Source organism: Gymnoscopelus braueri (genome assembly GCF_963280865.1).
Source record: "Gymnoscopelus braueri genome assembly, chromosome: 14".
NCBI classification, from domain to species: Eukaryota; Metazoa; Chordata; class Actinopteri; order Myctophiformes; family Myctophidae; genus Gymnoscopelus; species Gymnoscopelus braueri.
Genome location: NC_137619.1, coordinates 33,861,815 through 33,885,526, shown reverse-complemented (window position 1 = coordinate 33,885,526; position 23,712 = coordinate 33,861,815). Strand labels below are relative to the sequence as shown.

At 41.0% G+C, this 23,712-nt stretch overlaps 1 protein-coding gene across 3 annotated transcripts; it reads left to right on the top strand.

Annotated features, from left to right (window-relative positions):
• The first annotated feature begins 687 nt into the window (after window positions 1-687).
• Window positions 688-23,286, top strand: nvl (nuclear VCP like). 3 transcript variants are annotated; one of them, XM_080448840.1, is made up of 24 exons: window positions 688-815; window positions 1,973-2,074; window positions 2,491-2,561; window positions 2,687-2,739; window positions 5,430-5,520; window positions 5,640-5,697; window positions 5,816-6,076; window positions 8,249-8,387; window positions 8,494-8,570; window positions 8,735-8,869; window positions 9,613-9,714; window positions 9,824-9,941; window positions 10,183-10,327; window positions 12,897-13,215; window positions 13,525-13,746; window positions 15,151-15,255; window positions 15,783-15,845; window positions 18,423-18,542; window positions 18,736-18,835; window positions 19,115-19,221; window positions 19,429-19,505; window positions 20,180-20,268; window positions 20,411-20,508; window positions 23,003-23,286. In XM_080448840.1, the coding sequence occupies exons 2-24, from the start codon at window positions 2,012-2,014 to the stop codon at window positions 23,045-23,047; spliced, it is 2,658 nt and encodes an 885-aa protein (XP_080304966.1). In that variant the 5' UTR covers window positions 688-815; window positions 1,973-2,011; the 3' UTR covers window positions 23,048-23,286. The 3 variants fall into 3 exon arrangements, with proteins under 3 accessions (XP_080304966.1, XP_080304967.1, XP_080304965.1); XM_080448841.1 differs by having other exon boundaries at window positions 733-787; XM_080448839.1 differs by lacking the exons at window positions 688-815; window positions 1,973-2,074; window positions 2,491-2,561; window positions 2,687-2,739 and adding an exon at window positions 3,905-4,996.
• The last annotated feature ends 426 nt before the right edge of the window (window positions 23,287-23,712 follow it).

Here is a 23,712-nt window from a genome sequence, read left to right as displayed (position 1 = left end):
CGTGTTGAAACACCAGCTTAGACCGAAGTTTTAAAGGTCCCTCCCTCATTCAAGCCCAGGTTTCATCAGCACCAACACCAATTTTATTAACGTCATAATACTACTTGAGTGTAAAAACCTTATTGGATCTCGAATGTCTTAAAAATTTACAAAAGAAAGAAAGCAACTGTATGATGACTTACCAGAACTGGGTTGAATAGTATTCAGTATGCGAACGAGGAACGATACTCACTGACTTTCTACATCACTGGTTCTCAAAGTGGGGGTGGTTCCAGGGGGCCCCCAGCTAAATTGGTTAATCTGGCATAAAAATCTGTTTAACCTCTATATGCCTATACATTGGCTATTTGAAAATAGCAGATCCACAAGCTATGTAGATCTGCTTTTTTTTTTATCTTAAAAATGTTTTAATCTTTTGTCCCTGGCACAAAATATGTTTAGATGGGAGTCAAATACATATTAATTTGGGGGTCCTTGACGTGAAAAGGTTTGAGAACCACTGTTGGACATAGCCGGATTGTACCAGGTTGTGGTAAACTGTGAATGAGCATGTGAAATTATATTAAAATGGATGTCCTCCAAACGGAAGGGGGCGCCACCGATGCATCAAGTCTGACAAAACAGAAAATGTTCCTTGCGAGAACCTTATTTTGGAAAACCTCACCCGGATGTAAACGTTTTTGTCGCCTGGGTTGTTATGGCTCCTTGAAAACACGCGGATTACCAAAACAAACGCCAATTAAAGCCTGTGCTATCCATTTAGAACAGCAGTAACAGGTTACATTGTGTGGGTATGCAAGAATATTTTGCCTAAGGTATGTATTTACTGTCCTGTATGTTGGTGAAATGTGCTGAGCTCTTGGCAGTTGCCGAAATATATCTTGACCTAAAGTGTCAGCGATTAATTTTAGCTGAACTGTGTGTTTTGTGTCAGCTTGAACTCTGGCCCATTCTACATTGTTGTCTTCAAAAGTATTAGTTGGTTATTATTAATATAGTCAGTGTTGCCATGTCTGCTTATTATAAGCATATTTGGGCTTATTGTAAAGTTGCTGGTAAATATTGCGTTTTTTTGGGCTTGTTTCTTAAGTGTAGTTGCTTATTTGAGCTCGTCCTGGACCCCCAAATGAACATGTATTTGTCCCAAAACCCCATTGGAAATGTTTTGTGCCAGCTGGGAGCCCCGTCGTACCAGATATGTTGGAATGTTTCAAAAAAAATATTCCAAATATTCCACATTTTATTTCAAGATTTAAAAAAAAAAGCCAGACCTACAAGCTCACAACGCATTGTGAGCTTGTAGATCTGCTATTTTCAAATAGCAGATCAGTATCTGCTATTTTCAAATAGCAGATTGCTATTTTCAAATAGCAGATCAGTAAAAGTGCTCATGTGGCCTACCGGTAGTCGCTTCTTTTGGGCTTGTTTTCATAGATCTGGTTGCTTATTTCTCTCTCAATCTGTCAACACTGAATATAGTGTACCTGGTGAATGAGGGAGAGGGTTTTCATGTGTAAGTCCACGGACGGACGGGTCAAAAGCCTTTTACTTGATGCAGGCTCATGTATTGTAGCCTTGATATAAGACTGTCATTATGACAGTCTTGATCCATTTGTAGCCTTGGATCAAGACTATCAAAGATGTATTTTTTTTTAGTCTGACACTTGATCAAATACATCTATGATATTCCAAGACTAGTGCGTTTGGGTAATAGCGGGCACCTGCGACTCTGGACACCATTGTCTTGTCTACATTTATTTATTTATATTTTTAATTACATTTTTATCCAATATTCCTACAAATTGTTACTAACCTGTGGATAGCCAGTCACTAAACAAGAAGTTGAAGTTGTTCAAATTTATACTTTACATTATTTCTGACCATTTTAGCATACAGCATACATTTATTCTTATTTTTTTAAAGTCTGGAAATAATATCCAATTTATTTAATAGAGGTGTCCACTATGTTTAGGTTCCTGCTCGACATTGTATTCCATAAGACCACAGAGACATGAAGAACCGAAGCGGTGGTGGAGGATCTCTGGACGCCCGGCTCAAACAGAGGGTGGAGCAGGCAAGTAGCCAACATTATCCAATATCCATAAAAGGCTATATCTTACTGACAGTGTTTGTGAGTTAATTTAACTATATCATAAAACTAATATCAGGGGAAAGAGAGCGGTTAAATTTTGAAAGGTGTGGCCCTTCTGAAGTAAAAAGCACTCCTAATGATTTCTGGGGGGTTCTAAATGAGGGTTTGTATAGTATGCAGACCATGCACCTGTCTTCTGTTTTAGTAAAAAGAAAAAAAGTGTACACTGCATACCAGTACCTAAATTTGTCTAGCCTAATTTTATTTTTAATAAAATATAAATAGAAAATTTGTCTTGGATTGCTAGCTCAAAATTGAATTCTTATACTCAAGTAATTGGTAAAAGAGTGTGAACTTGAAACCTGTCAGTCATTGTGGTGTTTTGCTGTATTTTGCAGTATCTTGGTGCGTCCAGTAGTTCATATGTTGACATTGCAGCAATGGCACTGGAGCTTCAAAGCTTGCACAGGTCAGTTCAATCATGTATTCTTAGTCTTAAGAATTGTGTCTATTATTGGCAGTGTTGGATAGCAGTAGGATTCATTTCAGTCACATGCCTGCTAAGGATTAATGTGTCACATAATCATTCCTCAGAATGGAGTATGGTCGGCGAAAAAGGGCAGCATTCAGAATCCAGGTTGAGAAAGGTACGTATCACTCCCTCCATGCAAAACACAATGTGCTGTAAATGATTTTCTTTTGTTAAATCAAAAGGCGTTTTAAAAAAAAAGTTAAAGCTGTGTATTCTGATTAATAATCATTAGTAATCATTGCTGTAAGTGTTAGTTCAATCACAGGGGTCTCCCCATCTCTCCAGCAATTTAGTAAGTAGAAATTAGTTTCAGGTGGTTCACCAATTTTAGAGAGTACAGTATTACAATTCTGTCTTCTCTATTTAATCACTTCCAATTTAACTTGTTTATTGTTTACCCTGTATGAGTTCTCTCATGATTTGATTGTTTACTAAAGAGCATAATAGGGAAATCCCTGTTACACTTTAGCAATGATTACTATTATGTGGGAATATAGGGCTAATATTCGGTCCTGTTGTTTACAAAATGGGTGGTTGTCAAACTCAAGAAGTCAAATCAAGAAAAGATTTGAACATTTTTGAAACATTTTAACAACAACACAAGTCTTGTATGGGGTCCCTGGCACAAAATATTTTCAGATGGGTGTCCGGGGACAAATCCATTAATTTGTATTGAGGGTTCTTAACATGAAACAACTGGTCTAGAACAGCTTCGACAGCTAAGTAGCCACGGCCTTTACAGATTGTTTGATATGGCACTGGACGCCTACAACGGCAATCAAGCATTTCACAGCCTTTATGTGATACCCATTAAAACCGGGAAAGCATTTTAACTGGAACTGGAACAAGGGCTTGAGACAACTAGCATCAACTTGCATCTCATGTGTGGATGCACCCTATCAGGGATCAAATCGACAGGAAGTGATACCCACAATGCCCTAGGAAACTTGTGGATAGGGTTGTCCTGTTTTACACTATTTTAAAGGGCTGGGGCCCGGGGCGACTGCCTACGTTACTCTCGAGTAGCCAAACAACCGAGAATCATTTACACGCTCCAGGGTTTCCCTAGCCCAAGAGATCCTGTTCCGCCTGGCAGAGCAAGTTTAAGAAGGAATAAAATCACTTTGGAAAATTGGTTGGTCAGTTTAAATGGTTTGCTGCAAGTAGATGGCGGTAATGCATCACACATGGATGCCAACTGCCATAAAACTCAACAGAAGAAGTGGAACGTCATAAGTGGGAGGAGCCAAGATGCAAGCAAGGTATGAAGATGAAAAAGAAGGCATTTGGTCAACGGACTCGCGTCTTACTTTGAAGTCCGATAACCGGAAGTCTCATATGTATTGAACCTGGTTTGACCATGGGGTTGACGCCGTTGGATAAGAAAAACGTGGGTTGATAGATAGATAGAGCAAGTCGGGTAAAATAGACTAGAGGTCATAATAATACCATCGTGACACCCAGGGATATAGCTGTGGATCATCTCTGCGGAGCCCCGACCATGTTGAACCCGCTGAGCGAGGCGGACTCCTGGGCGCAGCAGCAGGGGAACCACAACACGGAGCGCAAGACCAACAGCGACCTTCGACGGCTCTCGGAATGGCTGCGCAGCAACAAAGGCGAGACCCGGCAGCCGGAGAACATTCCTCCGGCGGACCTGGACGAGCTGCTGGGCGCCTACTTCCTCGACGTGAGGAAGCTGCACAACGGCGACGAGTACGAGCCGGACTCCCTGGCCGCCATACAGCGCAGCGTCGACAGGCACCTCCGCGGCCACTCGTACTGCTGCAGCGTCATCACCGACCCGCGGTTCAAGTACTCCAACGAGTGTCTGCTGTTTAAGAAGAAGTCGCTGAAAGCCGCGGGGAAGGGAAACCGTCCCAACAAGGCGGAACCCGTGTCGGCCGAAGAGGTCCAGTTTCTGCTGGATAAGAGGCTGCTGGGGCCCTACAGCGCCGAGTCGCTGATCAACAGCCTGTGGTACGTCAACACCGTCCACCTCGGCATCAAGGGACAGAAGGGACACACTACCCTACTGTGGGGCGATGTGGAGAAGAAGGTGGACGGGTGCGGACGCGAGTACATCGTGTATCACGAGCGAACGAGCAAGACGCTGTCGGGGCGAACTGCCGGGGAACCGCGTCCCACTCCCCCCGAGCCCCCCAGGGCTTGGGGGGACCCCAGCAACCCGCTGCTGTGTCCCGTTAGGCTCTATGACGAGTACGCCAAGAGGCGACCGCCGCAGTCCACCTACCCCACCACCAGGTTTTACCTGAGTAAATATCATGGCAAACGGGACGACGTGTGGTTCATCGATATTCCAATGGGCAAGAATACAGTGGGGCAGATCATGAAAGTTATGGCGACAAAGGGCAAGTACCTCTCCTGACGTTAATGTTGTTGGACTTTGTTGTGTGTGTGCAAGAAGTGCTCCCCCCAGAATCTATGAATTTAAGCAGAAGTTGTTTCTCCAAGAGTAATTAAAAAGTGTCAAATGCTTTTTTTCCTCATCTTTGTGGCTAATTAAGTCTACGAAAGTGACTTAATAAGTCTACGAAAGTACATAATAAAATGTGTGAGAAACGAATAACTACTTGGGCATTCATGGGTTTTCTTTGGTGGAATAACATCAGTCAAGGAATAATCTCTAATGTAATGTTGGTCGTTCTTGTGTTTTGTATCTGGTTTATTAATCTGTAATTAACAGACAAATTATCCCACCCAGGTTAACGTGTGGAAAACATGCTTGCTCCTACTGTAAAATATTAATGTTTTGTGTTTCACTTTTTCATTTGTCTCTCTCAGCATATGGAGCAATTCTGAATGAGTCTGGTCTCAATGATCTAGAGAACAGGCACTTGGCTAAGAGAGCCAAGCAGAACCACAATGACAATGGGTAAGTAACTCTTGGTTCTTATTATCTTTGATTATGACTAATTATAGTTATAACAAGTGTGTATTCCATATTTTCTGCCAAGAATATTGTTTATTCATTATAAATGATCTGTCCAACAGTGAGGGAAGCAGCATCTCGGAGGACTCGTCGGATGGTTACGAGGTGGTTGAAGACCCGGTAAGTAATCGTTGGCAGAATGGTTATTTTGAATATAATATGGTTTATGGTTATTTTGAATATAATATAGTTTATGCTTAAGACTAAATTCCCCATGTATACTCTCTTTCCTCCACAGCCCAGCAACCAAATGAACAACTCTTTAGTGTCTCTGTACCGGAAGGGAAACCCTGACAGTGGCACCTCATCTCCTAGAGGGGAGCAGTCAGCCGCGGGCAGCCCAGCTACCGTATCCACCCCACTGGGTCGCACCCGAGCACATCACCCCAGTGCTGGTGGCACACAAGTTTCCGCAGGGGGCTGGTTCATTGATAAAAGGCCTGAGCAGAACATTCTCATCGACCTGAGTGAAGAGGATCCAGCCAGTCCTGCAATAAAGGTATGCAGCCAGCGGAGGACTATGCATACTTATCAAACTAACTAAGTCTATCAATGTGTTATCCACTGTATGTTGTGAAAGGCATTTGAATTTAACGAAGGCTTTCGATACTAGGAGCTATCTCCATGTCTCCGATTGGTGTTGCAATGGATATTTACACCTGAACATGAGCAGAACTGCCTGTAGGCCTATGTTTTTCTCACACAACCCCACAGAGGCTCACCAACATGTTTTTGTTAAAGGAGAAACCCTAAAGTGGTGCCTGATTGTATCACATACCCAGCCTTTATTTGCTTACCCAGACTTTATCTGCCCTGAGTGAGGGTAGTGATAAAAAATTACAGAGAGCGTGAGAACTGGTATCAGCCTGAGGGCTTATAACTGTTATCAGCCTCAGGGGTGATGCAGCAGTAACTGACCAATCGGTGTGAGCTAAAGTGTCACCATGTGCTGAACTATCGCCAACAACCTCATGCTGTGGAAGGCCATCAGCCAGTCAAACATGGCCGCCACAAAGACAGCATAGCTATGTTGTTTTTGTGACTAAATAAGGCTTTGGGTATGTGATAAACAAATGATCACCTGCATATTCTCATGGCCCTCTGTAACCAACATTGGGCAATAATAAATTACCAAGTGGTCATCTATATTTAAATACTGTGGCATATTAATTCTAGACTTGGATCTTTGTCAGAGAAAAAAGTCTTTGGCCAATAAAATAAGTAAAGTAAAAGTAGTGTTGTTAGGAATTAAAAGTAGTGCTAGTTAAAATTAAGGATAAAGAAATGTGTTTCAAGCAGTCATTTAAAGATGGCCCTCAAGGCTACCTTTAATGTCCCTGGGTATTAGTGTTCCATAGTGAAGGAAAATAGATAAAGAATGCTCCATCCTCAATTTGTGTGGTTGTGAGTATCTAAGGACCTGAGGGGTGAAAAACTCCAGAGACTCTGTTATGTTGGCTCACGATAACCTATTATGGCAGTGCAGTGCAGCTGTGTCTGACTGGATTGATATGCTCTCCTCTCCTTGTGTTAAGCACGGTTATGGTTACTAGTCTGAGAAAGAAAGTTGGCCCTGACCAAGTGACCATTTATGGACTGGTATTTATCATTTATTTCACACAAGATTAGCGGTCTGCAAGAATTCCCTGTGTGACTGCTATCGGAGGAGAATTGTCCGTGCATAAGTAATGGATGAGCTACTAATGACAGCCACATCCAGCCTAGTAGACTAGTCTCAGCCTATATGATAGTTGGTCTATAACTTAACTCAATTATAATCTATTTCCAAAAGCATGAGAAAACACCTCTACGGTGTACAGATGAAACCAACCACAAACGGAAATGTATGCATTGCATCAAACAATTATTATAGACTAAAGGGCCGTCCACACCAAGCACTACAAGCAGAGTTCACACCACAAGTATAATGTCGACTGTGGTGAACAAAATAGTTATAGTTACAGACAGTGCTTGGTGTGGATGGCCCTTAAGTAATAGAGATTTAAAAAGTTCCCCAACCAATTCAGTTAGAGAGTTTCTTTAAATTATGAATGGGCTTCTTAAAATTATGAATGGTCAAGAGAAATGGAGGATGAGTCGGTGACCCACCAATTGCACTCAAAAGTTTTTATTTAACAGTTGATGAATACAGGCACCCTAATGCTAGGTGCAACAAGGTGTACAGTAGGTTACATGTCTTAAGTGGGTTAAATTATAGTCCCTGAATTCATAAAATAAAATGATGACATAATCACAGATGCTGTAACCATAATAGCCAAGCTAGAAGAGACATATCCAATTTTCTTTTTAAATAAATTAGTGTTTAAATATTCTGTTAATGTTGCTGCTTGTCTGCTTATTATTGTTTATTACATTACACCTAGTCAAATTCCTTGTATGAGCTTGTGTGTACTATGAATAAAATGATTGTGATTTGAGATTCTGATTATCTTTAACCAAATCCTAGAATGTGGTTTATAGTAAATCAGTCTTGTACTCAGGAGTAACCATACCAACTAAATGAACTAATAGCTGTGGTACTAGCTTTATAGCATACATTCTGTAGTCGTCATTATTTTTTGTGTATTGCTGTGATTTTTGTAAGCATTGTATTGATGACATTGGGATAGTCATTTGTGTGATGGTACTCCTTTTTTATGTTTTTCACCAGCGGGAAGAGGTAGACCTTTCTATGCTAGAGCCTGAGAAGTTCAGAAAGACTAAAGGGAAACTCAAAAAGACGAAGAAGCGGAAAGGAGAGATTGGGAGTGTTGATGGAGACATTGAGTCTAGTATCTTGAACAAAAAAGGTAGTGTACCCCCAAACTACATTACCAAAAGTGATAGAAAACCATATAAGAACACTGCCACTTGTCATTGAATTGGGTTGTAATTTTTATTTATTTTATTTGTCAGCAAAAACGAGAACAACCGAACTCCAATACTCCACCGTCAAATTTGAAGATGTGGGCGGCAATGATGCAACATTGACGGTACGCTGTTAATGCCATCGTTTTTCTTCTTATACTTGTACTAAAATGCATGCAGTATAGGATTATAGGATATAGGACAAAAAGTAAAATATGATGACTACTTAAGTTTATAAATCTGTTTTACCATTATCTGCCGTGTGTTAAATACATTGTTCTCCATTCAGGAATTGTGTAAGCTGCTGATCCACATGCGCCATCCGGAGGTGTACAGTCAGCTGGGGGTGGTCCCCCCCAGGGGTTTCCTCCTCCATGGACCCCCTGGTTGTGGCAAGACCCTTATGGCCCAGGCTGTGGCTGGGGTGAGAGCAGACCATAGTGTGGTCGCAGTACAGGCACATTTTTGAATGAACAAATTGTTTGAATGAAACTGACATAACCCTATGTGTTGTCTGGAGTGGACCAATTGCTGATACGCCTGGGGCCTGCACACATTGCACTTTTGCTCCCCTTTTTCTTTCATTGCATCTTTTTAGCTGAAAAATATCTATTTACTGAGGCCTTAAAATCAAGCACAAAAATAATACATGCCTTAAGGCGGTTACACACCGGCGAATATGCGAATATACGCAAAATTCTGACTCGTTCCGAATAATTAAAAGACTATTTTTTCGCTCCGCGAAGCTGATGTGGAAGCTTGCATTGACTTTATAAGGTTTTGAAAAAAAAACGTATTATTCGCATGAAAAAAATAGGCCCGGTGTGTAAGGACCTTAAGAGTTGGAGTTTTTGTTTCTTTGTCTTGACTGTTTTCAATCTACAGTATGGTTGAGGGAGTAGATGTCTACAGTATGGTTGTGAGGGAGTGGATGTCTACAGTATGGTTGTGAGGGAGTGGATGTCTACAGTATGGTTGTGAGGGAGTGGATGTCTACAGTATGGTTGTGAGGGAGTGGATGTAAATGTTTTGTCTGTGAAGTCTTTGACCCCAGGAAGATATCTGCAATGTCTTGAAATTACACAGCAAGCTGTGTAGCAATTATGAGGCATCTAACGGTGGTCCAAATAATGTAGTGCATTTATTATTGTGATTTGTCCCTCACAGGAGCTCGAGCTGCCCATGCTAAAGGTGTCTGCTCCGGAGCTGGTGTCTGGGGTCTCTGGGGAGTCCGAGCAGAAGCTCCGAGAGCTGTTTGAGCAGGCTGTGGTCAGTGGAGGCTTTTTATTTTCATCCTGATTCATCACACAGATAACATGGTTTAAGCAGTGAAAGAATGAGTTGTTGTGGTTCTCCTGTTCACTCATTCCCTTTGCAGACAAATGCCCCATGTATCCTGTTCATTGATGAGATTGACTCCATCACCCCTAAACGAGAAGTGGCCTCCAAAGACATGGAAAGGAGGATTGTCGCCCAGCTTCTCACCTGCATGGATGGTAGGTGCCTCTATGACTTTTTAGTTCAAACATTGCCAACCAGCAAATTGTGATCTCCTCTTAATACATGCTGGTGGAGAAACAGGTCTTATCCAGTAAATGCAGTGATATTTTACCATTGCAGGAAAATGCATCATGTGTGAATGCATTTTCTCTGGACTAGATATTTATGTTGTTGGTGAAATTTGCCGATCTTAGCTGTTGCCCCTGTTATCCATTTGGTTTATTTGACTTTTCCCAGATCTGAACTCCCTGGCAGTGACGGCCCAGGTTCTGGTTATTGGTGCCACCAACAGGCCTGATGCCCTGGATCCTGCACTCAGACGAGCCGGACGCTTTGACAGAGAGATCTGCCTGGGCATCCCCGATGAAGCAGCTCGTCTCAGGTTGGTTAGAAAAGCTTCATTAGGGTACATTTGTTTGCAGAATTTGCTTATGGCACAGGCAAAACCACAAAAATCTTCAGCCCTAGTAAGCCTTGAGTTTAGAGTGCAAACGTCTATTTTTTTCCCAATCCCTTTCTTTAGAAATATTAGGCAAGTTAATATTTATAGAATGTTTCATAATCAAATGCAATTCAAAGTGCTTAACATAAGGCATTAAAAGCCATTAAATAGCATAAAGATAAAAAAAGGAGAAACCATAAGATATGCAAAAATACACATTTTTGTACACAGTGTTGTGAAAGAGCATTTTATACTCAAGCATCACATGGGACTTTAACCTAAAGGGGACTCTAACCCCCTGGTCATGTATTAACACAAACTCCTCTAAACTATGGCCCTGACAGGTATATATGAAACTCTGTTGTTGAGTTACGTACTAACCTATATTCAAGACCATGTTTAATTCATTGGGTGCTCTTTCTGCTTACAACACAATAATCTGTCCGTACAATACCTGTCTTCAAATGCACCATTATGTGGCCATAACATTTCCATGTTCAAAATAAAATAACATGAAGGCGAATAAGTATTGCTTACTGTTAATTTGTGCTGGTCAAGGTTTTGATTTAACACTTTACAGATATGCGGGTTCACACAAGTTTTGGGTAGTGGGTGGCACTTAATTCTGAAATGGGAAACAGCCTATCCCAAACAGTTGCTACATAATTGGAAGCACACAATCCTACTATCCTACTATAATTCAACTTTTTTACTATCACTGTCGCAGTGGGTTGACCAATCGATCTGAAAGGTCACTTAATAGAAACATTAATTAAAAAGGGTGTCCACTCACCTTTGGTCATATAGTGTGTAGGAGCCAAAATGTGTATTTGTGCACTGATCGATATGTGATAGATGTAGGCACCGCATTGGCACTGTGTTAGTGGGAGTGTCTCCGTAGGTAGCCTCCAGCGGCTATAAGTAATGGCACTCACCTGCTCACCTTATGGCTGATTTGACCGTGGGGGTAGGGTGAGCTGGGAGTGATTAATATTTTGTTGACCGCATTTCATATTTTGCTCACTGTTTAATGTATTTCTTTCTATATTACATATTTATTGGAAAACTTGTAATTGTAATATTTGGTGACACTGAAGTAAAACATTTTAAATGTGAGCATCTGTTTGGACGTGAGTCCTTTTAATGTGCGCATCATACAGTTTTTTATCTCCCAGGCTTAAGGTCCTTACACACCGGGGCGATTTTTTTCATGCGAATAATACGTTTTTTAAAAAAACCTTATAAAGCGTCTTTTAATTATTCGGAACGAGTCCGAATTTTGCGTATATTCGCATATTCGCCGGTGTGTAACCGCCTTTAGCCTGCCTGTATAAAAGAAAACAAATTAGCGTTCAAGGTAATTCATAACAACCTTTGAAATATTGGGAGCCTTTGAGATGACCAAATCTAAGGTTTGCCCCAGACTATGAGAGAGCACTTAACAGGCTGAGATAGTCCAGATGGAACAAATTGTGAATGCTGGCATGAAATTCACCCACTCCATCCTAACTAGCCCTCATTTCCCTAACCCCCTCCCATACATGCCCTCCTTCTATATCCCCCTGTCCCCAAGGCCTGTGTAAAGCACAATGTGTCACAGAGGCTCTGCGGATAACAACACAACAAACATAACTGATGTCCTCAGGGTCCTTGCTGCTGTAGAGGTGATATTTGTGACATTTTCCATAGCAAGCCAGGACCCAGTGTGTATTTTTACTGGCATCTCATCACCACCAAGAGACTTTGTAACCAGGATGGATGAACAAGATGTACCTGACCCACACTGCAAACTCATAAAATGAGGGGCAGACTAAGTTACAGTCTGTCCCAGGGCCATTTAATATAGACAAATCCACAGAGTGCTGCGGTGTCAGACTCATGCTGCGGTGTGCATTCTGACACCGCAGTTATGATTGCGCCAGGGGAGTGCTCTGTGGATTCGTCTATAGAATTAAACTATAAATAATACTTTAGCTTTGCTAAATGTCAAATCTCTAGCAAACAATTTGTTTTTAATTAATAGTAAACTTGATTTCATAGATAAGAAAGAGACATCTGCTGTCTTTAAATTAAGTTTTACTGCGTACAATATTTTATATTAAAAATTATATATATTCTAAATTTGATTTATCTGTATGGTTATTTTTTTTTAAAGGAATAGTCGAACATCATTTTTGGCAAATTTTGAGCGCCCTAATGTATAATGCATTTTTGTCAATAAAGAAGTCAATCAAAGCAAGACCCGAGAAGATATCAGTTCGTCTTGCGTTTTCTGGCATTGGTATCGGCTGTGGATTTGAAAACCCTTAGTCTGTTTGGCATTTGATACTGCGGTATTGCCCGTCTGACTGTAGCAGCGTGAACAGATTGTCGCAGGGGTGGTTAATGTCCTTGATTATCTGCTTTGCCTTGGCTATGCACCTGGAGGGAGGGAAGCTCGTTCATTCAGTGATATGTGTCTTGATAATCTTTTAGTGCTCATTTTGAAACTATTTTCTGTTTCCTACAGGATCCTGAAGACCCTTTGTCGGAAGCTGAAGCTACCAGAGGACTTTGACTATCGACAGCTGGCACGGCTCACCCCTGGCTATGTGGGTGCTGACCTCATGGCGCTGTGCCGAGAGGCTGCCATGTGTGCGGTCAACAGGGTTCTGCTGGAGAATCAAAGCCAATTGCAAATCCAAAGCCCTTGCTCTACAACAGATCTGTCAGCAAGTGGACCTCTTTGCACAGCTCCTGTGAAACAGGAGCTGGAGCCGGTTCCCCAGCCACCAGAGCCAGTTCCCCAGCCACCAGAGCCGGTTCCCCAGCCACCAGAGCCTGAACAGGTATTTAATCTGCCAACTGAGTCACAACAGCATCTTGCATTGCTGTCTTAGTTTGTGAATGCATTTCTTTCTTTTTTTCCAAAATAGGTTGAACTTTTTGGTTTCTCTAATCACCTATAATTGAGGCAAAATGTCAGAATGTATGTATTAACTTGGATTTTATCAATACCCTGCTGAACAGTTTTGAAAATGAAGCCACTCTGTATGTGGCAGTTGCCCCTAAAGTGAACTGCAACTGACTGCCCTGCCTTTTAGATCTTCCCAATGCTTTGCTACCTGGTTCATGTCGTTGTGCTCTACTTTGATCAGCAGGGGGAGCTGGCGCGCCTGTTACAGTTGCTGAAGAGCACAGAATCTGTGTCAGAGGAGCAGCTGGCAGGCTTGTCTATCCTCATGACAGACTTCCAGGCCTCCCTGGCCAGTGTCCAGCCCTCAGCCAAGCGGGAGGGCTTTGCAACCGTACCTGATGTCACCTGGGACGATGTAGGAGCCTTACAGGACATCCGCGAGGAGCTGACGATGGCTATATTGGTATGGTGACCATTGTCAAACAAATGTTCATCATGTTACACAAATTCAGCTAATCCATCTCCCATCCTCAGTTCTGGTTTATTAACTCATACCAGTATTTGTGTCCGATACAAAGTCTTGTATTTTATGGTTCCAACTCCCGACCTAAAGCCATTGTCAGTTTTATGGCCACTGCCGGGGATGGTGGAGGAACTAAAAAAGGATCATTCTCACCGTTCAGCGGCAACATTTTCAGTTTTCTTGCCAGTTACATTAACCAATTTCAACCTGGTGTCCCTATTTTGGGCATGTCATAGGCGAACATTTTCAAACAGTTTGAAGTGACACATTGTGAGGTTGTAGATTGGTTATCTTCATTCATTGAACAACAAAGTATATAGGGTTCACAATGTGCACGTCGGGAAAAAAATGAAAAAAGAACATACACTGCCTCAAGCAACACTTAAACATGGCAGGACATTTTCACAAGAGCAATAAGGAAATAGATCTGAGTGAAGGAAAAACCCACTGACCCTGGTTACTCTTCCAGTTTCCTTTAAAGCCAACCTTCCTGCTGATACTAACCTTCCTGCTGATACTACTCGTGTTAAATAAATAACTACCACCATACAATATGTGTGTTTGTGGCATTGGATATTCAACCCTGTTCGGTGGTGGAGAATGTGGAATATAGTCATTTAATCAGCACCAAGCTAAATAACGGACCTAGCGCCAAGTGCTGCTCTTTAAAGTGTTGACTAAATGTAGACTAAAATGCCAATGTGTAGTTAATGTGTGTGCTAAATAATGGTCTTAAACAATTTATATTGGCTAGTTTGATAAATCTGGTAACTGTTAATATACTTGAAGTTGATTGAAAAAATATACATTTTATTATAATTAAGCTATTTACTTAGAAACTATTATCTAGTCTAACTTTGGAACTATTATCTAGTCTAACTTTGGAATAGTCTTTAAAATGTGCTGTAAAATAAATGAAATAAGATCAAACATTTTATTGAATTGCGTCCGTAAGAAGGAAATCATTTGGAGAATCGCAACAACTCTCGTGGGAATGAAAAGAGAAACCAATATGTAATATTATAACGCGTCTCAGCTTCCATTGTTGAGGGAGCATTGATGCAAGAGATCATTCTCCACCCCCTTGTTGATAAACAATGCAACAACCTTTGTCAAAACCAAGAAATCTTATTTCCGATGTAACAGAGGCACTATGATAAACAGTGTAAATTGAATTATGGTAATCTGTGACCAAGCAGTCAACCTTTCCCCACTCTTCGCTGGCCCTCAATTGGGCCGGGCACCACAGGCCATAGCCTGCTGATTGCAAACATGAATAGTGTCATTGTCACAAGCAAGAACTGAAGCAGCTCTGTGTGTCTCGTCTTCCTATCCGTCCTCCAGGCCCCAGTGCGTTCCCCAGAGCAGTTCAAAGCCCTGGGCCTCAACGCTCCGGCTGGCGTGCTGCTAGCCGGACCACCAGGCTGTGGGAAAACCCTGCTAGCCAAGGTACCTTTTTTCTGGCACACACACACCCTGCACCCTCTACACAAATGTTTTATTTAAATGAATGAATTTCTATTTGTCTGATTTAACCCATTAAGACCTGAGGCCGGTTCTACAAATGCCTTCTAAATCCGTAGTTCTCACACTTTCATCAAGATTTTTTTCAAAAATGCTCCAAAAATAGCAGATGTACAAGCTCGCAGTGTGGCACGAAGTGACGTGCTGTGAGCTTGTATATCTGCTATTGGGTTAATGGGTTAATATGTGTACTGTATATATTACACTTTAAATATATCTTATATGCTAATATATCTAGTCCTATGTATTTCCTAGAATGTATGTACCAGTATATCCCTTTACAGTACCGTCATTTTACAGTATAGATGACATGGCATTGCGTGCGTTCAATGGGTTCAATATGTAAATAAATATGCTAATATGTACTCAGATTTCACTTCCTATGTAAACGAGTGCAGAGTGACTGTCAGTGACCCTGTTCCATGTTGTTGTTTTGGTGTTTCTTATGGCAGGCAGTGGCCAATGAGTCAGGCCTAAACTTCATCTCTGTCAAGGGGCCAGAGCTGCTGAACATGGTGAGTCACTGGTGTTTATCATGCATTCTACTGCTTGTCTGGCTTAAGGGCCCGGGGCAAGGCAAGTTTATTTGTATAGCCCATTTAAACATTCAAAGTGCTTCACATAAAACAAGCTTTAAGACATCAAGCAAGAGCAAAAATAAACACTATTTAAAAGGACATTTGAATATATTAAAAGTCAAAATTACAGTGCAGAAGAATAGCTAAATCTCAATAAAAGGCAGCAGCAAACGGAAAGGCAGCAGCAAACGGAAAGGTGTTTTAGCTTTGATTTAAGAACTAACAGTTGTTGCAGGCCTGCAGTTTTCTGGGAGTTTGTTCCAGATATTTGGTGCATAAAACTGAGCAGTTTTAGTTTTGATACTGGGGACACTGGAACAGAAAGCAGACTTGTCCCAGATGACCTGAGGGGTCTGGTTCATATCGTATAAACCTTCTCAATGCTTTAGAAACTGGTTAACCGTTAAAGTGTCCCATCCCTACGTTTCTCAATGGAGTCTGTGTACCGCTGTGCACATGATGGTGAAATAATATTTGCCTTGCAAATGCAACACCAGGAAATCCTGTCATGTTTTAATAACAACTGTCAATCATATAATGATTCTGTAGCGCTATATGGAAATTCCCTTTCCCAATGGAAAGTCACATCACAGAAGTAGGATCTGCCCTGCATGCTGCCTCAGCAGCACTCTACTATATTTAAGCAACAATTCCCTTGGTATATTGTGATTATCACAAGTATACCATGACCTTTTTATAAAAAATCATCCCAAATATGGCAACATGAAATTTATAGTCACATGATGTCTCAATTAAAGGTGGAATTCCTCCCAGAGACATCATGCATTACTCTATCCTCTCTGCAAAAAAACATTTTTCACACTTTTAGAGCATATCCGTGTCCGTAGTCGTAATGAAGATATGACCTTTTTTTATGTCAAAGGTCTAATCGTAATTACTTCCTGTCAAACGATAATATAATGCGTGATTGCATTAGCAAGCCCCTATGAATAATCATGATTTCACTCGCCTGTGTGATTCCCATAGTGCAAATGTTCCTCCACACGCAACTGATTAGCATTATGGAGACACTGTTTGACTGCTACTCTGTTCTGAATCTAATTCAAGATGATGGCTGGATGGTGCATTACAAACGTTTGCGTTTTAAACTTAAACGGTACACTAAAATATGTATCTGAAAACATTTGACGTGAGAAATGGGCAATGCAGTAACATAAACATGCTTCTCTCTAACTGCTATTGTCACAATTTTTGAAAACCTTTGACTATAATGTGACATTCCCAAAATGGAGACGCCAGATTGACAGTGGTTAATGCAGCATTTGCATGACAGGTGCTTTTAACGACATGGCAGAGGTAACTCAACCTGCTTGCTTGTCCATTATGAACACCTTTTGACTTAGTTACCATGACACACGATACCCTCAATTGTTGCTATGCTATATGACAGATGCTATGAGGTAACAGATGCGAGTGAAATGTTGGCTGCTCTTCATTATTCTTCAACCATTTGTGTGTATGCAGTGGTGGAAAGTAACTAAGTACATTTACTCAACTACTGTACTTAAGTACAATTTTGAGGTATTTTTTTACTTTATTGGAGTATTTCCAATTTTCAATACTTTTACTTCTACTCCACTACATCTCAGAGGCAAATATTGTACTTTTACCACCATTATTTGAGAACTTTAGTTACTAGTTACTTTGTTGATTTGAATTATCATTACAAAACATACATTAACCTCTTCAGCCCTATTTAAACCGTGGCTATTTGAAAATAGCCGATCTACAAGCTCACAGCTCTTTTGTTTAAATGCATAATGAATACTTTTACTTTTGGTACTTTAAGTATATTCTGATGCCATTTTGATTGCAGTATTGATACTTTTACTTGAGTAAAAAAATGTAGTAGGCTACTTTTCCCACCACTGCGTGTATGCGTACAGGGTTCTCTTCATTTCCGCGTTCTTTTCTCCTAATTCCATCTCCCCCCCCCCCCCATTATGCCATAATCACACATATGTGACCGCAGACACGATAAAAGGAATTCCATTAGATTGCCACAGTCTTTTATACTGTTATATACAGGGGAGGTTTTTTATTCAGATTGTCAGAAATGAATGGGAACAATAAGTTCAAAAAGTCAGATTCCTGTTTGAAAGCCTGAAGTTCCTAATCATTTGTCACTGACCTAATCCCTGTGCTGTAACATTCTAAAAGTGATAACAACAGATTAAAGTCAGCCTGACATTTATCCTCTGGTACACATACCAAAGCCTTGTCAAAAGCATTAACCCGTTGACGAACCTTAGCGTCCATGTTCTGGGGTGAACATTCTGCGAAAATAGCAGATCTACAAGCTCACAATGCATTGTGGTACGTTGTTGGCTTGTAGACAAGTTCTTTTTAGCGAAGACATTAGGTGTAGAGGGAAATACTAACGGACCTAGTATAGAGCCCTGGGGGACCCTGGTCAACTAAACCGTAGACGATGCTGATTAGACTTCTGTGACATAATATGTACTGTATTATCTACCGTCTACCCCACACCAGTACGTGGGAGAGAGTGAAAGGGCTGTGAGGCAGGTGTTCCAGAGAGGACGCAACTCTGCTCCTTGTGTCATCTTCTTTGATGAGATCGACGCGCTGTGTCCTCGTCGTTCAGGCCACGAGGTAAGAAGGGCCATCATGTATTATTCCTTACAACGCCTAATTCATCAGCAGATATTTATGTTGGCAATAATATTGTATTTTATTTATTTTTCATTGTTTGTTACCTTTTACTTTAATATTTTGGCTGGGTTTTGAAGGAGGGAAATTGAAGGTTATATGTGACCTCTGTACCAATGACGTTCTATGCGTTCAGTCAGGTGCCGGTGTGCGTGTGGTCAACCAGCTGCTCACAGAGATGGATGGCCTGGAAAGTCGGCGTCAGGTCTTCATCATGGCCGCCACTAACAGACCAGGTAGGAAGAGCGAGAACATCTCTTGGGCCTAAAAGATTGAGCCTTACCAAAACCACTTCTCTGTACTTGAATTATGTCTGCACCGTTAGAGCTTCTCTGTGACTCCAAGCGGGGCTTAAGCCAAATAACTTATGCTGGTTTTCTTTTTTTTTTTCAAGTCTCTTTTAAACCAAAACCACTCAAATGCTCGCAAACCAAAGAAATTAAATGAGTACCCAAATCAACCCAAGCTTGTGTTGTTATGAGGACTTGTAGCCAACTTCTGATTTGTCTTCCCAGACATCATTGACCCTGCGGTACTGAGACCGGGCCGTCTGGATAAAACCCTCTATGTGGGGCTGCCGCCTCCACAAGACCGTCACGCCATTCTGCTAACCATCACTAAGGTAGTAGCTGACCCTAGGAGCACTTGGTCCAAACCTGTCCACAAAGATATGTTTGGATCTTGAGCTGAAACTGTTTACAAACCACTGATTATATGCTAATTGAAAAGGAACGCTATTGATTGAAGGGATTTTATTTAAGGGGAATTAAGTCTTTAAAGGCTTAAAGTCCAAAGCGAGCTGTCATAGAATCTCTATTGTTCGTTGTAGGGTGGCACCAAACCTCCTCTTGAGCAGGACGTCGTTCTCGAAGAGATCGCCCTCGATGATCGCTGTGACTGCTTCACGTAAGTCTAAGCTGGACGGGTTTTTAATACATTTGTCATTTTCTCTAATAGTGAGTGATTTCACAGCTCCTGTGGTGGTGGGTGGGATACTGAATGATTAGAGGGAACAAAAAAGCATTACAGATATATACAGACGGGGACAAATTAAAAGTTGTTATTTACTTGAATAAACGAGTGGAGAGACGAAGCAAATGTAGATGCTTCCATACAAGTGTACCGCACAATACAGTTAAGCAATTCACATCCTATCGTGCTCTGTGGGATCTATTGTGTATAGAAATGCTACGCAGGCCTACTTGACCTCTATTTTGGATCAAGATGTCAAGAGAAAATTATTAAAGTGATTATGACTAAGGGTTCGTTATTGGGGCACAGATGACAGGAGCTTCACATTTGATAGTTCAGTGGTGCAAAAGCCATTGGCACTGAGATTTGGAAAAAAGTCATTATGGTCATATGCGTCATCCTTCACCATATTGACATCAAATGAGGGTATATCTTTGGTTAGAATGGTGTTCCATCCCTTCAGTAGTTCTAGAGACGAGTACAATCTATGCCAGCAGGAAGCTGTTCTGGCAGTTTGCAGTGGCCTAACACCTTAAGACACTTTGTTTGTTTTTATCACACTCATTCCTGGTCAATTGAAAATAACCTCCTTGTGTTGATTGATACAGTGGAGCTGACCTGTCTGCTTTAGTGAGGGAAGCATCTGTCAATGCCCTGAGAGCCCATATGAAGTCCCAATGCACTCCACCAGATTCTGGTAACATACTTTTCATTTCACTGTTAATATTTGCATAACTTGATCTGAATTGGTAACGGAGCAGTTGTGTATTCAGTCATCTGTGATCTGGGGTCAAATATTTTGTTCATTGGATTCAATGTGTGTTTGTCATTCCCCACAGGTCACGTGTTCTCCAATGGTGTAGTAGCAGACATCAGGGTTAGCAAACAAAACTTCGAGGATGCCTTTAAGAAAGTACGACCCTCTGTGTGCAAAAAGGTAAGATAATGAGCCAATGGCATTTTGTTTCCCCATTTTGAATCTGACTTGTATAAACTAATTTTATGGAGTTGTAAACTATTGGAGTAGCCGTTGGCCTCCATAAGCCCTTCCAGTCTACTTTTGCATAATTATAACTCATCAGGACTACTATCCTTTGTATCAACGTGTTGGGACACGGGCCCCAGTATGCAAATTGGGGACTGCCTCAGGACGGAAACCGGGGAAGGAAGAGAGCATTTCTGTGTGCCTGTGATCTTTGGCTTCAGTATAGGCGATGGAATGCCTCGGTAAGGAAGTGTGTGTGTGCGCGCGTGCGCAGACACATGTAGAGTTAACACTCCGGCTTCGATATGGGCAATGTTAGTTAGTTAGTTAGTTTCATTTATTGTCCACATGTGGAAATTTGTCATCGGTCTCAACAACAGTAAAAAACAGTTACAACAACAGCAACAACTCACAATTCTTTTCTCATGGCAAAAGAAAAGTACAGGACAACAGTGGCAAATACAAAGGAAAAAACAACAAATCTAGCGAGACATTGTATCATTTAGTGCCTTAATGGCATTAGGGATGAAGGAATTTTAAAAAATGTTAGCTTTTGGTACTTTGTACCGTCTACCAGAGGGAAGTAGTTCGAACTCCCTGCAGAGTGGATGAGAGGGGTCGTTTGCTATCTTGACAGCTTTTTTACGAAGTACCTCCTTGTAGATACAGCTTAAATGTTTCTGTCTCTTCCCAATGATTTTTGAGGCTAGGTTCACTATTCGCTGCAGCTTGCCTCTGCCTTTTACATTAAGATTGCCATACCACATTGCCATGTTAAAAGTCAAGATTCCCTCTTATCAGGTTTTTATAGACTGTTTCCATGATACGCTTGCTCACTCTAAAGGAGTGGAGCTTGCGTAGTAGGTCGAGGCGTTGGTTACAAGTTTTAAAAATCTGGTCAGTATTTTCACTGAAATTGAGTTTGCTGTCAATATATGTGCTTAAAGTATTTAAAATTGTCTACTACCTCCACTATTTGTCCACCAATTGTAATGGACTGCACAGGTTCCTTTTCATAAAAGACAAGTTATTTAGTTTTGGTCACATTGATCCCTAAGGAGTTCTTCAGTAAGGCAACCAGGGCCATATCATCCGCATATTTGAACAAATGAAATATATCCTGATCTAACTGGAATTCATTCGTATATAAGGAGAAAAGTAAGGGGATAAGATAGTCCCCTGCGGGGCACCGGTGTTAAGCACAGTGATGTCGGACAAAGTATCATTCACACGGACCTGTTGCTGACGGTCAGAGAGGAAGTCTCTGTTTGCTCCCATTATGTCAATGTTTGCTCCCATTATCTCCTTCTGTGAGGATGCTACTGAGGAAATGCTTTAAAAACAATATTAATGACAGTGTCTTGGGTAGACCGCAGTAATGCATATTGCCCAAGAATTCAGGGACCTGAGGAAAATCAAGGAGCAGTCCCACAGGACTGTGGCACTAAGTAGGCTTAAGTTATTATCAATTATTTTCTCCAGAGGTTAAATATAAAATATAAATAAATCAAAAGTTTCACACCAGTGCAATGCGGAAATGGAATTTGTGGAATATCTGTCAAGATTTTCCTTGTTACATTCCTCGTGCAAATCTTATCAGTAGGCTTAATTTACTTAAATCAATATTTTTAGCTGCACTGCAAACCGCCTCGACACATTTTTGACATTTCAGAATATCTGTAGCCTGTGCTACATGCTTACATTTAGAATGGCACCTTCCTGTCCAACCAAGAGACCCCTTTAACACATATTTCAACCACTGCAGAAGCTCATTGTGCCTCACGGCCGTTCCAAGTATCTAACATATGACCTGTACATGTACAGTAAGGGATGGAAATGACTTGTTATTTTTGGCCGCAATGGTCCGCCAGGAGCTGCATTCCCCAGACACTTTCTTTAAGTGTTTGTGTGAGCTGATTCATAGGGCCTGGGGATATTGCTTATCTCTGGGAAACAGACTATTGTACTAACTACACTGTTAAGGACAAGTATGTAACCTCCTTCCATATATCATGTTGCCCGGCAAACCAGTTTTTCCTGACCACCTTACTAAACATCAACAAACATTAAAGCATGTAGACTGGTGTTCTTGGAATTTTAACACACAGGATTACATTTGGAGAGGCTTGTTTTTAAAAGCATCATTAGCAACGATAGAAGTGGGCCGTAAACATTGATGCATTAACTACTGTATAATGTATGGTAGTCATGCTTTTTTGACGGAGAACAACAAACTGCTGGTATCGGTTAAGAGGAAATGGGCTACCCACGTATGGTGTGTACGAAAGTCAACCGGTTGACTTAGTCTTACTGGGACTTTCCTTATCTCTATTATCGAAACTGCTGATTAAACATTGGACAACTATGTCATGTTGGGTTTAAGATGATGATGAATGAATCTAGCTTTGGCTACTGGCGTGCTTTGACATTGCCATCTCCTCTGCAGGATCAACGCATGTACGAGCTGTTGAAGGAGTCTCTTGAAGGATGAAGTGGTTCCATGTCCACAGGTTGATTGGGCAGACCAGACCGCAGACAGCAAGTTCAACAGTGTACATATGATTTACATGTCATACATGTACAGCAGATTTTGGCATTTTCTATAAGAATACTGGTTCAGGTTTTTCACAATCAAATATGAATTCATACTGATAAAAATATATGTACATCTTAAAGTTATAATTAAGGTGTATCTAGATCGACTCAAAAAATAAATTTTAATACAACCAAGATGAACTGTTGTTGGTATCAAGTCTTTCTCTAGTTTTATATTGGCAATGTATGCATGACATTTAGTACAGGGATCACTTTTATACACAGAAGGAACATTTTATACTGATGTACAGTAGGTGTAACTCAAACAGAATTAGTATGGTCAAATTAACCATTTTATTATAAGTGCAAATTAGATGGCCAATAAATGTAGACCGGCAGTAAAACCATGTTTTTTTCTTTTTGAGAATTTGATCGACAAGCTCATGCTTTAATCAGCTTAATTATTAAGCACAAATGTCCTGTAATATGTTGTAACAATGGATACAAGGGTTGAACCAACCTTGTGCACTTAAATGTATCCTGTCAATCCCATATTAACCCATTAAGACCTGAGGCCGATTCTACAAATGTCTTCTAAATCCTAACAGTTTTCTGAAAAAC

Coding starts and splice junctions, on each gene's coding strand:
- nvl (XM_080448839.1), top strand. CDS start 4,126: ATGTTGAACCCGCTGAGCGAGGCGGACTCCTGGGCGCAGCAGCAGGGG. Junction 9,715..9,823: donor AGCTGTTTGAGCAGGCTGTG/GTCAGTGGAGGC, acceptor TTCCCTTTGCAG/ACAAATGCCCCATGTATCCT. Junction 18,836..19,114: donor GGCCGCCACTAACAGACCAG/GTAGGAAGAGCG, acceptor TTGTCTTCCCAG/ACATCATTGACCCTGCGGTA.